Source organism: Spermophilus citellus (assembly GCF_964194105.1).
Source record: "Spermophilus citellus genome assembly, chromosome: 4".
In the NCBI taxonomy this organism is placed as follows: Eukaryota; Metazoa; Chordata; class Mammalia; order Rodentia; family Sciuridae; genus Spermophilus; species Spermophilus citellus.
In genome coordinates, this window is record NC_138185.1 from 227294873 (window position 1) to 227311859 (window position 16987).

At 60.4% G+C, this 16987-nt stretch overlaps 1 protein-coding gene across 5 annotated transcripts in view; it reads left to right on the forward strand.

Moving 5' to 3' along the window:
- The window catches only part of MTA1 (metastasis associated 1), a 35978-nt gene that overhangs the window by 5114 nt on the left and 13877 nt on the right, over nucleotides 1–16987 (forward strand). For 2 of the 5 annotated variants that reach the window (XR_014021316.1, XM_081288665.1), the window contains exons 2-6: nucleotides 7044–7111; nucleotides 10718–10811; nucleotides 13820–13870; nucleotides 14419–14545; nucleotides 14617–14680. Coding sequence is in view for 4 of the 5 variants with exons in the window: in XM_081288665.1 (XP_081144791.1) it covers nucleotides 7044–7111; nucleotides 10718–10811; nucleotides 13820–13870; nucleotides 14419–14545; nucleotides 14617–14680 (404 nt within the window). In the remaining variant the exon portion in view is untranslated. Of the gene's footprint in view, nucleotides 1–1591; nucleotides 1616–1676; nucleotides 1799–7043; nucleotides 7112–10717; nucleotides 10812–13819; nucleotides 13871–14418; nucleotides 14546–14616; nucleotides 14681–16987 lie in introns of those variants that run through there. The other 3 variants (XM_081288666.1, XM_081288664.1, XM_081288667.1) reach the window with 3 other exon arrangements.

The following is a 16987-nucleotide window of genomic DNA, read 5'->3' on the forward strand; positions in this document are numbered from 1 at the left end:
GGTGCCCACTGGACCTTCCCTACATGGCTCTGAGGTGTGCAGTGGCTGGGTATGCTCATACCCAGCAGGGCTCCTGGAGCTCAGTGCAGAGATGCCCAGTGGCCCCCAGGGTCCTTGTGAGGGTTCCTGCTGTGACTGGGCTGGGAGGGGTTTGCAGGCCAAGGTCCTTGCACAACTTCTAGCAGCTTAGCAAGACCCTGTCTCAGAATAGAAAAAATAAAACAAAAAGGGCTAGGGATGTGACTCAGTGGAAATGTGCCCTGGGTTCAATCCCAAGTGCCAAAAAACAAAACAGGAGTGAGAGGGCAGCCACTGTCCTGAAGACCTGAGGAGACACTGGCATGGTGGGTATGCTCCTGATGGAGACGACACTCACTTGCAGGTGAGCCTCAGGGGCTGTCCGAGCGGTCAGCGTTGGGATCCTGTACTGTTGCCCCTGGAGGCCTTCAGGGAGATCAGGGTGCTTCCTGCAGCTCTCCTGGGGAGGAACTGTTCTCCCCTTCAGCAGATGTGCTTAGGACACTTACACAGCCTGTGCCTGACCCTACAGTCAGAGTGGGTCTCTGTCTCCTCTTGGACTTAACTTCCATTCTTCACCTGTGACCCCAGGACTGTCTGCATTGTTGGCAGGGCTGTGAAGGTGCTTGCCAGTAGGTAAGTTGTAAGGCTCCTGCTTGGATGTTTGAGGTGCCACCTTCCCTGTGGGTCCCGTGAACTGGTTCTTCCCAGTCTGCTCAGTGCTGTTTGTGCCGTCTTGGGACTTTGTTCCGAGTGGCCCTGTGTGCAGGGTTGCGGCTCTGTGGTGTTGGTGAGTGTTAGCAGTGGGGTTAGCAGTGTTCAAGGCCCTCTGTTGGCCATGCGCCCTGCAGTCAGGGTGGGTCTCTGCCTCTTCTTGGACTTCTTCCCTCCTGCGCCTTGTGTGTGCTCCCGAGCCAGGGTAGGGTGAGGGTCTGTTTTTGCATCAACATCCAATCCATGACCTGCAGGTGGTCTGGTGCACTTCCTGGGTGTGAGGGGTGGTACTGTCGTTTGTGTTTGGTATCTGGGAACAAGGATGCTATTAGACAAAGATGGGTGAGTTGCCTCATGACAGTGGACCTGGGGGCTTGCAGGGCTACGCCTGTCTCCTGGGGAGCAGCAGGTCTGTGTCTGTAAATCAGCCTCATCGTGGCCTGGTAGATCAGAACTGGGTCTTGTGTATGCTTTTAGTTTGAAGGCTGGTGCCCTGTGATGTGCTTTGCTGCAGCCCTCTCATGCGTGCACACCCCTACCCTACCCCTGTGCTGAAATGGGGTATTGTGGCTGCGCTGTGTTGCCTGGACTGGCCCAGAGCTCCTGGGCTTGACTGATCCCGCCTCAGCCTTCTGGGTAACTGGGACGAAGGTGCACGCCACCACTCCCAGCCCTGGTCTGCAGTTTTTGACGGGTACACACATCTTGGTAATGCCACAGACCTTCACACCATTTCTGCGACCCCACACGTTTCCCTGGTACCATTGGCCGACAGCCGACCCCATCCTGTAACCCCTCCTCTGTGCTCTGATCCTGAAGCTATGCCTCACACTGTCCTGCAGATGGCGCTACCCTTTGAGCTGCTTCCACACAGCATCTGCAGGTGAGAATCACCTGTTTGCCGTGGTCGACTCCCTCTTCTCCATTTCTATTGTGCGTGGGTTTACCTGTATCAGTCCATGGACATTTTGGTGATTTCCAGTCTTCCAGTCTGTGGCAGTTCCAAGCGTGGCTGCTGTGAACGTCCGTGCCTGGAGTTTTGCATGGATGCGGGCTCTTCTGCTGGGTGAGTGTGCCACCTGGGTCAGGGCTGAGTGGCAACTGAAGGACCCCAGAGCTGACAGGTCACCCTGTTCCAGCCACAGTGTTCTGCTGGCTCGCATAAGTGTTGTGAGAATTTTTTGTTATTTTTGTATTTTTGTGGTGCTGGGGATTGAACCGGGCCTCCTCCAGGTTGGCAAACACTTCACCTGAGCTGCACCCCAGCCCCTGAGAGTTTGTTTTATATTCTAGGCTTCAGTACTTATTCAGTGGACTGAAATTGCACATGTTGTACAACTAAGAAGCCTGCTTAACCTAAGGTCACAGAGACTTTATTGTTCTACTGCAGAATTTCCTGGTTTCAAGTTTTGCTTTTTAGTTTATTATCCATTTCAAGGTAGCTTCTGCGTGAGGGTAAGGTAAGGGTCTGTTTTTGCATGCAAGTGTCCTTTGTCCCATTGCCATAGGTTGGGTTGTGGTCCTCCCAGCATGCTGGCGCCGGCTGCAGATTCTGCCGTCCGCCCTCTGCCTCGACTTGTGCAGTGTACCTGCTCTGCTGCCGCAGCCTCCCAAGGCTTGGACTTGGTGTGCTCTTCCTTTCAGAATATGGTGACCCGCTCTCCTTTCTTGACCTTCCCTTAGGAAGGTAAAATTGGCTTGTCGATTTCCACAGTAATGAAAGCCAGTAAACCAGTGGGGTTGTGCTGGTTGGTGCTGCAGCTGTGTCCGGGGAGGTGGCCACCTCGGATGTGCTGAGCCGCAGCAGGGGCAGACTGTGCCCTGTGTGTGCTCCCGAGCCGAGAATGGCTTGTTCACGTTTAAGTGGTTGAGAAAAAATAAGAGAATACTCATGACATGTGCAGATCACGTGAAATTCACATTCCAGTGCCCATAAATGAGGTTTCATTGGAGCACGGCCATGCTCATGGCCGCACGAGAGCCTGTGGCTCTCCTGAGCCATAGCTGGCAGCTCGGCCCACAAAGCTTCAGCTCTGGTCAGCAGCCAGTGGGGCTCCCCTGCCTGCAGCCAGTTTTCCAGGGGACACCAGCTGGGGCTCCTGCAGTTAAACCAGGTTCTGGCGCCGTTCACCTGGAGACCCACAGGTCGAGGGCTGGGCCCTACCAGGTGGCCTGTGACCTGTAGCCCTGGTGCGGCTCCCAGAGCTGGGGACTCTCTCTGTTGGGTGGGTTACTGTGAAGTCATCACCCGCTTTCAGAAGAGGCTATAGGAAAGGTGCAGGTCCCCTGCCTCAGGCACGCCACCCTCCTGACACCTCCTGATTCAGTGACAGGAGTTTCCCCAACCCAGACCCTTGGGTCTCTCCGGAGGCTCTAGCGTGCAGGCAGGATCCAGTGCGCTGGCCATGGGTGGCCCCTCAGTCTTCAGCCCCTCTCCCCTCCCTGGAGCTGGGGGCAGATGGGTGGAAGTCCTGACCCTCAGATCTGACCCCGCCAAGGCCCCAGCCACACCTCCCTGGCGCACTGTGCCAGCCTTCCATCACTAGCAGATACCTGGCAGATCACATAGACAAAGGTCTGTTGTGGCTTCTGCTTCTAGTCTCAGCCCATGGCTGCTGGACCTGGTTGCCTTTGGTCTTGAGGTGACACAGTTTCTCAAGAGCAGGTGGTGGAGCAGAACCCACTCACCTCGGGGTGACTGGGAGTGGTTGTGAGGAAGAGACTGGGCCCCACCCTCCTCTTGGCAGGCCTGCCCCACTGGCCCACCTCCTGGAGGTCCCACCACCTCCCAGCCCCAAGCTGCAGTGCACTTGGGAGGTTCCGAAGTCTCGAGGAGCTGAGTGCCACAAGCTGGGGACAGGGATAATGCTGGGGCTGGAGCCCAGGGCCCTGTGGGCACCAGGCAAGCTCCACCACTGAGTCATGTCCCCAGCCCCCTTTTTCATTTGTATTTTGAGACGGGGTCCTGCTGAGCTTCCCAGGCAGAGCTTGAGTTTGTGATCCTTCCTCAGCCTCCCGAGTGCCACCGTGGCTGGCTGTTCCCCAGTCTGTCATAGCACCACCACGGCATCACTGTGCCCAGCTGCTCAAGGGCATGCCGGCCCAGCTGTGGCTCAGCATGTCCAGTGCACCTGGGTTGTGTGCTGACACCTAGCTGCGGTGGCGAGAAGGCTGGGTGCAGAACCCTGGTTGTAGGGTGCAGTGGCCTGGTTGTCGTTGGTTGTCCCTCTGATGGCAGAGCCTCTGTCACCTGAGGACGCGGTTGCTGTGCGGAGGATACGGTATCTTGACAGTACGGTCCCAACTAGAAAAAGGAGAAGGCTTAAGGCAGAGCATTGAAGCTTCAGAAGAAGAAAATGAAGGTGTAATGGAGTCCAGGGTGCTCGTTTGCTGGCCGAGCAGTTGCTGAAGGGGCTGTGCGGAAGAGCTGGCCTCTGTACGTCTGGGCCAGTACCTGGTTGCTCTGAGCATGCATCGCCAGGAGCAGCTGCCTCAGGAGGGGTGGCGCGGGCTACTAGTGGGGCCACAGGCCCTGCTGGTGCTGCCTGCCTGTTGACTGAAGGGTCCACGTGCGATCGGGAGCTTCTGGAATGGTGCACATGTCTGTGCTCACTCAGCCGGCCTCGGTGGACCTGCTTGGGTGACAGGTGATGGTACTGGGACTTGCGGAGCAGAAGGGCCGGTTGCATGCCTGCAAAGTGTGGGGTGCCTGTGGCCTGCGGTTTTTGCCTGTCAGCGGGCACTTTATGGAACACTGAGTCTGGTGTGTCAGTGCTGTGGACTTCTGTCAGGTAAGAGCTGCGTGTCCTGCTGTGTCTGCCCTTCCGTGCGGTGGCACCTGGTGTCTCATGCTCCAGTGTGGATGGCTTCCAGAGGCGGGTGTTTGGCACCACTATGGTCAGAGCCCAGTAGCTTTGGGAATCGGTGTTTGCTGGGCGCTCGGCAGTGTCCTTTGTGAGCTTGTCCTGAAGGGTGTGGGACTTGGCTAAACCCATGCCATGGTCCAGTCGTCTGGCAGTGTTGGGTGTTGGGATCACAGACTGCCTCACCAGGTCCCCCAGTGGTGGGGCGCTGTGCAGCACGGAGGGAGCGTGGCAGCTCTGGGCCAGTCTGGGCCAGCGTGCCTGGTTGCTCTGGTCTGCTGAGTGCTGCCCTAGGCCTTTGCAGTCTCTGAGTATTGATCAGCCACTTGGAAGCAGGGCTGGTGTCTCCCTGGACCCTCGTGCCTGTGGCTTGCAGCTCCTTGTGTGGGTTCAGCGGCTGCTCTGCAGGCCCCTGTCCTTGCGCAGGACGCGGCTCCCTTCTGACTCATCTTCCCCTGGTGTGCATGGCGTGGGCTGTGGGGTTCTCAGAAGCACCTGGGGATCCTGGTTTGCTGCAAGTCCGTGGCACATGGTGGGCTGTTTCAGGTGTCGTCCTGCCTCTGCCCGGGGGGCTTTCGCTGTACCCTGGGTGCCTGCTGGCATGCCCAGGCGATGGCAGGAGTGGCTGGAGTGCCCATTGGATGTGGTCTGCAGCCCTTGCCTTCTGTCTTAGAGCTAGCCAAGCCCTGCTGGTCCTTGCGACCACTCTGAGGCCCTTTGTCCTGCGCCCAGCCTCCTGCCTTCCTGTCCTTTCCACTGCTAAAGCACAGTGTCTGCCCCCAGTGCTGCTCACTCTTATCAGGTGTCCACAGTTCTGCTCTGGCAAAGTGTGTGATCGCGTCACCACAGTCCCGCCCCATGACGTCACTCCTGTTGAGGTGGGGACCACCTCTGCTCTCTACCTGGTGCCCCATGTGTCACATCCTTTCCGAGTGGCCTTCCGTGGTGGCCGTCCTGTGTGGGCACTGCCCACCAAGCAGACATGGCCTGCTGCCCACCCTCTCCACCGAGTGACTCCCCTCTCCGTCAGTGTTCAACCGTAGTAAAGTCTTCGGTTCTGAGGATTGAACCCAAGGTGGTCTACCACCCAGCTATGCCCCAGCCCCCTTTTTAAAAAAAATATTTTCTTATTTGGGGCAGGGTCTCCTTAAATTGCTGAGGCTGGCCTCAAACTTGCAATCCTCCTTTCTCCCCAGCCCCCAAGTGGTAGGATTATAGGCCTGAACTGTCCTGCCCAGTTTATGATCTGTTCTGTATCTGATTTACAAGAATGGAAGATTATTGCTTTGAGACCCTTTTTAAAAAATCCACTTTTGTCAAAATGTAACCTACGGGTGATGACATCAGCCGAGTGCATGATTAGGCGAACTTGGTTACCTTTGTGGGTGGACCAGCAGGGCGCAGTCTAAGTGCAGACCCTTCCCGCCCGGGCCCCTCTCTGCAGCCCCGCATCTGGCTGCTGCTCACCGTGGCGCTGTGCCCTGAGCACCAGCCACATCTGGCTCTGTGGAGTGGTGGGGGCAGCACCTGGTGTGCAGGGGTGTGTGCCCATTCTCGTGGCCTCCAGTAGGTGCCAATGTGCAGTTCCCGGCCAGTGGCTGAAGTGGCCAGGCTCATCTGTGCTGGTCCTCCGTGGCTGCTGCTTCCCATTTGTGGGCATTTGGGCTGATTGCAGCTGAGATGTCCTCTTGGTCAGCCCTGGGGGGGGGGGGGGCGCATGGGATGGCAGAACTCAGCTGGGCTGCTCCAGGACCTGGGGCCTGGCGGTGGCAAAGAGGCCTCCTGCTGACCTCTGGCCCCCCAGCTGACCTCTGGCCCCCAGAACACATTGGCACTCTGTGTGTGGAGTCAGTGAGAGGCCTGACTTCAGGGGTCCCAGGCTGCTGGCACCTTCAGTGTCACAGTCCTGGACGCTGAGCTTGGGTGAGGCTGATGCCATGGTTTAGGGGTGACTGCCCCATTTCTGTGCCTGCCACAGCCTGGGAGGCCCTGGCACACATTCTGTGTGGTTTTTGGGGGAGCTGGCAAGGCCGGAGCACCCCTGTGCTGAGATGGTCTGTGGGGACACACCCATCTGGACGGGGTCATGGGGCAGCACCAGAGCTAGGCCGTGCAGGGAAGCTGGTCCCCACAGCCTCTCCCAGGAGGCCTGAACGCTAAGCGTTGGCACCAGCACGCTGGGTAGACACTGCTGGCTGAGTTCTGGTCCTGCACCACCTGTTGGGCAGGTGGTGTCGGTCGCCTCCTGGGCGGCCTGGCGGTGCGCCCTCTGCTCCCTGTGTGCTCGCCCTGAGGTAGCAGGGCAGGGCTCCTGTGCCAGGCGGGCTGCATGAGGCCTGGGCACCTGGGCAGGAGATTCTGATTGTGGTGGGAGGTTAGGCAGGCCACAGGTGCGTGGGACAGGGTCCTGGGGTCGGCCACAGGTGACGCTCGCTCCATCTCTTGCAGACTACGTCTACTTCGAGAACTCCTCCAGCAACCCATATCTGATCCGCAGGATCGAGGAGCTCAACAAGGTAGTGCCGGGCTGCTGGGCGGGGCGGGCCTGCAGGGCTGCTGCCCTCCACTTGCGTCTACCAGCTCCAGTCCAAGTGGCCTGCCCTGGGCTTCAGGGTTGACCTTTGGGTGACCTTGTCGCATCATCTGCCTAGAACTGGGTCCCTCTCTGGGAGAGGCCCAGGTGAGTCCCTGGTGGTTTCTTTGGGATTATGACTAGGCATCTGTGAGAACATGCCTGGTGTGGCCTTGCGCCACCCCCAAGCTGCTGCTGACAAGCTGGACAAGAGGCACTTGTCTGCACATTCTCAGCAGGCCCAGGCTCACCTGGCCACAGAGCGTGGTGGGGAGGCGGGTGTCAGCCACACCGTCCTGCTGTCTGCAGTGGAGGGGAGCTGGTGGCCACACACACCCAGCAGGTGCCATGACAAGCTGGGGGCCTGTCAGGAGGGGTATCTCGCCTTTCAGCAGGATGTGGGGACGGCAGGTGTGGGGTTGGGGCAGCTGCTTGCCAGCCAGGGCCATCGGAAACCCACTTCCTGGGTCTGTGGCATTAGCAGCGGGCCAGCGTGGCACACCTAGGTGTGCCTGCCTGGTCTTCAGCCTGTGCTTGGCATCGCTGGTCCCAGCACTAGCCTGTGAGGGGCACTGCTGCCCTTCCCCTGGACACCATGTCAGTACAGCTGGGTGACTTGCCTGATGGCCCTGGCTGTCAGCCATAGCCACTGTGCTCAGTGTCACAGGCAGAGCGGCAGCAGGGCAGTGCCGCCAGCCAGCCATGAGAGGTTTCAGGATTCCAGGGGCTGGCAGCTGGCAGAGCTCTGCCTTGGACTGGAGCAGCAGATGCCATGGGACCCACACTCAGGAGACGAGAAAGCACCGAAGAGCTTCTCCCGGGGCTGCCAGAGCACGCCATGGGCACCCGCAGTGCCAGCAGCACCATGGTGCCCGGCCTGTCCCTCTGCAGCCTGGGTGCCTGGCTTTCCAGCCTGTACCAGACGTTGGTGGCAGGGGGTGGGGAGTCTGGGAAGGACGTGTGCAGGAGGAAGACCAGTTGATGTGGGGGTGGAAAGCCCACGGGGTCCTTGGAGGAGAGCAGAGGCCAGGTGAGCTAGTGAAGCGTGTGCAGGGGAAGTTGGGCAAGGGTGGCCCTCACACTCATGGTGGAAGGACGAGGAACATCAGAACACGGGCGGGTCCTAGGCAGCAAGGAGGCGCCCTAGGCCTGAAACGGCCCTCCTTCAGGCCAGCCGGGCCTTCCCTCAGCAGCTCAGGAGGCTGAGGCAGGAGGGTGGCAAGTTTAAGGCCAGCCTCAGCAGCTTAGCAAGACCCCGTCTCAAAAAAAAAAAAAAAAAATGAACTTCACAAAGGCGCTGGGGGTGAGCTCAGAGGGAGTGCATTTACTTGCTGCAAGAAAAATAAATAAATAAAAGGAAGGAAGGAATCCAGAGCAGGGGCGATAAGGTGCTTTCAGAGGAAGGCAGGTGGTATTTAGGGGCACATGGCTGGGCTTTGTCTCCCTCCAGGCTGTTCTGCAGGCTGGTGGGCCAAGGCCTGGTGAGCCCCGTAGACCCTGCGCCCAGCTGCACAGTGGCCCCGTGGGGCTAGATGGAGGCTGGGGAGACTGTGCGCTAAGACCAGGCAGCTGACCTGACCTTGGGAAGGAGTAGAGGGTTCCCCAGCCAGGGTCCCCAGGAGAGGACTGGGTGTGTACGTGCTCAGTGGTCTCTGACGTGCACGTATGGTCCATGGCAGTCACACAGCACGGGCAGGTGGAAAGACGCTGCCGTTGTGCACTTGGGAAGTAGCTGGCCTAGGTGGGGAGTAAGGGGCTTGGCAGTTCTGTGTGGTTGTACGTGATCAGAGCACAGACACCAAAAGTGATTCAACCAAAATTACAGTATTGTGGAGGCAGGTTAGAGGGGGCTGGGTGGGGACGGGGAGGCCTGGTCTGTAGTGATGGTTGGTGGACTTAGGAGGCAGCGTCCAAGGGACCTGAATTCTGAGCATAACAGGGGCTGCCCTGGGGTAAGAGGCTGCTATTGTGTCATGCAAGTCTCATGGCATGCACTGAGATTGCAGACCCTGTGTGTTGCTTTAGTAAACTCTGAAGTTGCAAATAAATACTCTTCATTCTAACATGGTGGGACCTGTCTCGGGGATTTGGGAGTCCACTGCGTGAGCTCCCAGTGGTCACAGCCTGACAGCTTAACTGCCAGGATAGAGTAGTGGTGGATTATAGCTATGTCAGCTTTTCATTGCTGTGACAAAATACCCAAGATAATTGGCTTAAAAGGAGAAAAAGTTTATTTTTTTACTTCTTTTTTTAGTTATGGGTGGATGCAATATCTGTATTTTGTTTATTTATTTTTATGTGGTGCTGAGGATGGAACCCAGCGTCTCACATGTGCGAGGCAAGCGCTCTGCCACTGTGCCACAACCCCAGCCCCAGAAAAGGTTTACTTTGGTTCATGTTTGAAACCAGGTTTCCATCCATGGTTGCCTGGGCTGTGGCTTTTGGCCTGTGGCGGTGCAGGTCATTGTGGCAGGAGTGGAGGAGGCCTGTTCACAGGAGGGCTGTGGCCCAGTACCCGCTTGGAGGCCTTGCCCAGTAACCTCGCTCTATTCCGCTAGGCCCTGCCTCCCTCAGCTGGGGAGTAAGCCTGCAGTGTGTGAGCTCTTAGGGGCTATGACCGAACCAGCTCCAGGGGAGGCAGGTGTCTGTGGTCCACGCTGACGAACGCGAAGGACTGACAGATCAGTAAGGGGAGGCAGGTGTCTGTGGTCCACACTGACGTACACGAAGGACTGACAGATCAGTAAGTGGAGGCAGGTAAGAGGACTGCAGGAGCCTGTGCAGGCTCTCCACCCCAGGGTGGATCTCACCCACGCCAGGTGGGGCTGTGCTGACACTTGGTGCCTGGTCACACTGGCTGGTTCCACCGTGGTTGGTCCGTAGCCTGCACCCCCCTGGGCGAGACACCTCTGGTGAGCTCCCAGTAGTTCAGGGATGGTTCCCTGGGCAGCGCCGTGTCCAGTGAGTGAACACTGCATCCAGGTCCTACCGGGGTGGAGGTCATTTCTCACGTGGGTCCAAGTCTCCTGCCATCTGCCCTCCTGGTGGACCCGGTAGAGTGCAGGCCAGAGGGAGGCGGTGACTGGCCTGCACCAGAGGCAGAGCTGGGTTTGGCTGGGCTCTGGCCAGACCGTCCTTGGGCACTTCCAGGGGAAGCAGGCAGGGCCTGGGTGGGGGCTCTCCGCAGGCTCAGCCCTCCACCTTGAGGCTGCCGTACGGGTCATGGGAGTGGTGGGAGGGGCTGGCTCCTAGGCTGGTGTAGGTCCTGCCCTTCCAGGGCCTTCTGCTCCTGGTTCTCCCGCAGCACACTGAGGGTGAGGAGAGGGTCAGGGTGTGGGCTTGGGTCCTGGTGCACCTCTGCCTAGGTCCCCTTGCTATGATGGCCTTGGAGGAGTCAGAGGGATGCCTTCCTCCTGCTCACTGCTTGGGGCTCTGGGGACGTGTCCCCTTCCTGGAGTCCTGAGGGATGGCACTCAGGTGGGGCTGGACTAGGCTCCGTCGGGGTCCCTCCTTGTGCTGAGGGGCTCAGCTGCTTGCCTTGCTGTTGCAGACGGCCAACGGGAACGTGGAGGCCAAGGTGGTGTGCTTCTACCGGAGGCGCGACATCTCCAGCACTCTCATCGCCTTGGCGGACAAGCATGCAAGTGAGTCGGCCTGTGCCCGGGAGGGCGGGGGCTCCAGGCACCTGCCCCCGGGTCTGCCTTGGGGTCTTGGCCTCGCTATGGCCACCCTCTGCCACCTGCTCTGCCCTCTGTTCTCAGTCTGGGCGCCCATGGGTACCTCTGCAGGGTCCCAGGCAAGTGCACAGGCCCTGGTGGGGTGCTGGCGTGGACACCCCATGGGCCAGGTGCGGGTCCAGGTGGGACTGCTCTGCAGCACCTGTTTGCACTTTGCTGAAGGTTTCTGTGGGGGTTGGAAGTGGCGTCTTCGGGGAAAAAACCCCTCCCTCCTGAAGTCTGAGCACGGCTCAGAGGGACTTTCTTTTCCAGTGCCCGGAAGCGGCCCTTGTCATCCCCGGGGCCTGGCCTCTCACCCTGAAGTATTGTCGCGCACGGGGCTGAGATCTGGGGGTTGTAACCTTGGGGCAAGGCTGCCTGAGCCTTGGGTGGCTGCTGGGTGCTGGACACTTGACACCGAGCTCTCTGTGCGTCTGCGGGCAGAGGAGGGTAACCTGGCCCTGGGTCCATGTGCCATGGCCACAGCAGTCCTTTCTGTGCAGGTCTTGGGTGCAGGTGCAGGTAGATGTGGGGACAGCTTATGGCTGCCATGTGTCTGGGCATCTGGGGTGGGATCTGCCTGGGGGCCATGAGACTGGTCAGTGCAGGGGTGTCCTCCAGTGATGAGGACCATGGCGGTTCCAGTTGCTGGGTGCTGTCCACCCAGGCTAAGTGCGAGGTCATCAGGTGTGGTCTCCAAGTCTCTTGTTGCTGGTGGGGAGAGACCCCACCTATAGCCCCCCGTGACAGGTTCCAGTGCACATCTGGAGGGAGGTCAAACATTACATGAGCCCAGCCCTGTGGTGCCAGGCAGTGGGAGGCCTCGCTGACCATCCTCTGCAGGACCTTGGAGAGGCAGGATGTGGAGGCTGGTGGCCTCCTCTCCGCCTCTGGGCCTCTCCGCCTCTGAGAGGGGCTGGAGCCAGGGCCAACGAGGTGGGTGGTCCTGGGGACACCCTAGTGCTTATCCATAGTCTTGGTTGGAAGATGCTTCAGAAAGAAGAGGTCATTCAGGGTACACCTGCCCCGTCCAGAAGGCCCTGTGTCAGTGCCCTGTTGGTCACAGACCAGCAATCACCTGTGGGGACTTCTGGCAGGGACCTTGCTGCTGGGTCAGGGGGCAGGTGTTCCTGTGGAGGACAGTCAGAGGCTGTGGGGAGCTAGGAGGGGACTCTGGAGATGAGGGCAGGGCTGGAGGGCATCCTGTGGGAGGGTCTCCTGAGCTCTGGGATGCAGGCAGCCAAGGTGCCCACAGAGCCCCGCTGTCCAGCTTCCTGTAAACCCAAGAGCTGGGCCTGGGGGGGGGGCAGGGGTCAAGGGCCGTAAGTCTGTGGCTGGCTCCTGATGACTGCTCGGGGCCACGTCCCCCGTGCTCGCGTTCACCCTGAGTGCCCTGTGGCCCTGGCCCTGCAGTAGGAAACCCCCCTGATAGGAAGGCCCCGGCCGGGGAGGCCCTGCAGCCGGGCCCTGAGCCCCACAGTTGAGCCTGGGCTCCTGAGCCCTGTGGGGGAAGCCTCCCACCCAGGTGGCCTCAGGCAGGAGGCTGGTGGGGCACAGCAGCTCTTTCCCAGGCCTTCCTGGGGGGGCTCGTCACCTGAATTGCCCAGAGCCCTCCAAATTGAGGCCAGGGCTTGGGAGCAAGATTGGATGGGACAGGAAGGCAGTGCGTGCCTCCAGTGGCTAGTGAGTGGTGTCCCCATCTGGAAAAGGACTTGGGGAAAGAACAGGGACTGCCACCTGCCCCAGGATTCACCCACGAGGGGTGTCCTGGGGGAGGTGGAGGCCCGAGGTGTACATGGGCTGCAACGGGGTCTTGCCCTGGAGCCTTGCTCTGCTTGAGAGCCTGGAAGGGTGGGGACATCTTGGAGCTTCTAAGAGCTTCTGTGGAGCTGGTGGACAGGCTAAGGACCTGAATGAAGCCAGTGTTACCCGTGGGCCCAGATGCTGGCTGGGTCCTGACCCGCCTGTCCCTAGCAAACGCTGCCTTCCACGTGGAGCTGAGGGGTGTGCATCAGGACGCTGCTGCTGTTCTGAACTCAGGGCTCCAGGCTGCTGGGGCAGGCACTGCTGTGCACAGTGTCCCTGCTCCACGGGCAGGGAGGCGGGCAACTTGGTGGGACGGACACTCCAGGTCCGTGTGGAACAGATCCCACTCCCCACACCCTGCCTCTTAGCTGTGAGGGGCTGGGGGCTTGGGGCCCAGAGGTGCCATGACTTCCTGCAGTGACCACAGCGGGGCAGAAGAGAGCGACAGGCTGGGGCCGGCAAGTGGAGCTGGGCCCTAGGTGACAGTGGCTTGTAGTGTCCCCAGATGGATAGCACTGGGCAAGTGTGGGCCACTGGGGAGCACCATTCCACATCCCCCAATTTTGGGGAACGTGACAGGCCAGAAAGTATTTTGTCTTTTTGCCTTTTTATGGAGTCTTGCTAAGTTGCCCAGGCCCGCCCCAAGCTGAAGACCCTCCTGCCTCAGCCTCCTAGTAGCTGGGCCTACAGGCGTGCCCACCACGCCAGGCTCTCAGTCGTTTTCTGGTACAGATCAGGGGCAGCTGCCAAGCTGCCTGAGATGCTGGCCGAGGTCTCTGCACAGCCTCAGAGAGGGACTCACTGTCTCTCCTGTCCTGCTGGGCAGGGGCTGGTCCTGGGTGAGGAGTGATCTGGCGAGGGTGGGCAGGAGCCGCGTGCAGGGAGGTCTCTGGCAGTGATCGTGGTGGCGCGGGACCAGAGTGTGGGGGCAACCTGAGCTCTGGGGCGGCAGGAGGCTGAGGCCGGCGGGGTGGGATGTAGAGCCTGAGGGGTCTTCAGTCGGGTGGTCTTTGCCCTCCCACCGGGAGGCCTGTGGCCCCCGTGTCTCCTCGGTCCGGGCCCTGGGCAGGGAACAAGCGGCCGGCACTGGCGCCCAGCTGCCGACCGGGTGCTGTCTGTCTGTTATGTAGCCCTGTCAGTCTGCTATAAGGCCGGACCCGGGGCGGACACCGGCGAGGAAGGTAAGAGCCCGCCTCTGCAAGGAGGCGTCCTCCTGTCTGTGCCGGGCGGGCGGGGGTGCGCTGGGGGACGGATGTTCCCCGCCGGCCGGCTGAGGAGGGCTTCCCCCTGTCAGGCCTGCCGCCCAACCTGGCTGTGGCCTGGCCCCAAGGGGAGTCCTGGTGCAGGGAGGTCTGCAGAGGCTGTGCAGGGCCATCTGGCCTTGGGGACTAGAGGCCGGGGTCCAGGGCTGAAGGTCTCTGCCCCTGGCCGCCTTGCCCTTGATGTGTTGTGGCCACCCCTTTCTTTTCCTTCCTCTCTTGGGCCTGCTGCTTTCAAGGTTGACACTGGACACCATGTCCTCCTCTTCTTCATAATGCCCAGAGGACTGGCCTGTTGGGGCGCCAGAGCACCCATGGGGCTTTGTCCAGGGCTCCTGGGCTGCTTCGGGGGGGCAGGGGGAGTGGCAGGCAGGGAGGTGGCCTTCCTTGGCACCTGCACGTGGGGTCCGACCTGGGGCCGGCAGCCAGGTGTCGGCACAGCCCCCTGATGGGGACTCTTTGTCCTTCAGGGGAAGTGGAGGAGGAGGTGGAGAACCCGGAGATGGTGGACCTGCCCGAGAAGCTGAAGCACCAGCTGCGGCACCGGGAGCTGTTCCTCTCCCGGCAGCTGGAGTCTCTGCCCGCCACCCACATCAGGTAGCTCCCGTGGCCCCTGCCCGGGGCCCCGCTGCTGGCCTCTCCTCCACCTGCGTGTCCTTCTCTTCCAGGGGCAAGTGCAGCGTCACCCTGCTCAACGAGACCGAGTCGCTCAAGTCCTACCTGGAGCGCGAGGTGAGGCCCAGCCCGCCGTCCGCTTGGCTACTCTGTGAAACGGCCCCTGTCCCCACCCTCAGCCTGGCAGGAACCTCGTCCTCCCCTGGCCTGGCCTCTCCTTACCCCAGTGTCCTGGGGCCAGTGTTGATGGTCACTTCTGGTGTCCCGTGGCCGCAGCCCCCAGGCTCCCTCCCTTCTAGGTGCCCCCTGCCTGACCACCATAGAGCAGGCATGCCCTCCTGCCTGCACTGCCGGCTTCTCCTCCAGGGCCACTCGAGGCCCAGTTGGCCATATTTGGAGAATGGATGGAATCCTGCTGAGGCCACCCTGTCCCCAGCCCTGGCACTGCTGGCATTTTGAGCAGGCAGGTTTTTCACAGGGCAGCGTGGCCCACCGGCTGCCACGGCCCAGGTTGTGATGACCCAGGTGTCTCCAGGCAGGGCTGCCTGTCCCTGGGGAGCACAGAGGCCAAGGATGTTGTGGGATTGGCTGGTGGGGACATCAGGTCTCCTGAGGTCGGACAGGCTGCAGCTGTTGGCACGAGTCGGTTGTGTGGAGGTTGAGTGGCGTCGGGTGGATTTAAGGGGACCCTTGGGTCAGGTAAGGGGCTCACATGTCTCCCAGCTTGGGACGCTCCCTCCCCTGGGCTCTGCTGCCCAGGTGGTGGCTGTACACTCCAGTTCAGCCAGCCCCCTGCACCTGCTCAGGTTGGCAGGGATGAGGCCTCCCTGTGTGTCGCTAGGGGTGACATTGAGGCCCAGGCGCTGTGGGAGCCAGACGGCTGAGCTCAGCCCGTCCTCCCTCAGGATGGGGACGCTGTGGAGACAGTGACCGTGTTCTGGGCAGAACTGTGTCTTCTTGGCCTCAGCCCTACTCCTGCCACACACAGCCCAGAAACAGAGCTGACAGAGGCCCCGCGAGGGCTGTGTGAGACTGCGGCCTGCTCCAGGCACCACCCTGCCCCTTGTGGCCAGGGGTCAGGGCACCACCAGGGACGGTGTGCAGTCTATCCTGGGGACGGCCTCCACCTGAGGGTGCACCAAATTCCAGGAGGCCCTGGAACTTGTCCACAGAGGAGTGTGGAGAGCAGTCTGGAAGGACCCTGGTGGTAGCCACAGGGTGGCACGGGTGACACTGCTGACAGGTGCCCATGGACAGCCCCTTTTTTAAAAAAAAATATCTTTTTAGTTGTAGTTGGACACAATACCTTTATTTTTATTTGTTTTGTTTTTATGTGGAGCTGAGGATGGAACCCAGCCCCTCGCACGTGCCAGGCGAGCGCTCGGCCACAAGCCCCACCCGGCCCCTGGACAGCCCTTTTGACAGAAGAGCTGGCGGTAGAGTGGCGGGCGCAGGGGCCCTTCCTAGTGCGGGGCCTGTGTAGACGGCCTGGGTGGTGTTGCTGGACGCTGCTCATTTCCCAGGCAGAGGCCAGGAAAGCCCTGGACACCTGTTTTCCACCTGCCTGATCAAGAAGCTCACAGTTTCCAGGGGAAGCCCAGGCTGTGCCCGGTCAGCCACGGGCACCATGGTCAGGCAGCCCCACCCAGAGGCCCATTTGGCAGGGTTGGGGCAAGGGCCCAGGCCTGGGGAAAATCAGATTAGACCCTTCGGGCGGCCAGCTCTCCCGACCAGGCTCCATGCAGTCCTGACGTCCAGTGCAGCTGCCAAGAGAAAAGTTGGTGGTTTTCAGAGCTAAGGGGGACGAGGGCCAGCAGGACAGCCAGAAGGAGCCAAGCACGCAGGACGGAAACCCAGGGGTCCGCTCTTCAGAACAGCCTGCCCAGGAGGGTGCAGGTGTCCCCAGCAACCCAGAAGCTGCGGTCCTTTCCCAGGGAACAGGGCTGGACCTCAGGCATGAAGTGCAGGACCCGCAGGGTCGGAAATGGCACCAACATGCCAGTTCCCGTGCTGGGGGGGCCTGGCGGCTGAAGTCTGGGGTGCACACAGACCTGGGGAGGGGCAGAGGCCGTCTGCAGAAGCAGTGACCTGCCGCTGCAGGGACAGCTGTCCATTGGGCTAGGAAGGCCTGCCTGTCTGCGGCTTGTTGGGCCTGTTCAGAGTGGCCTTATTTTTTGTTGCTCTTACGGACCTTTTATCTTTTTTGGTACTGAAAATGGAACCCCGCTGAAGAGCAGCCCTCTGCCCTGAGCCACGTCCCTAGTCCTGTTTATTTTTCACGTTGAGACAGGGCCTTGCTAAGTTACTAAGGCTGGCCTCGACTCGGAATCCTCCTGTTTCAGCCTTCTCAGCCGCTGATTTCCAGCTTTTGAGCAGAAGGACGTCCTAGTAGGCGTAGCTCTGAGTCCTTGCTGACCTCACTCT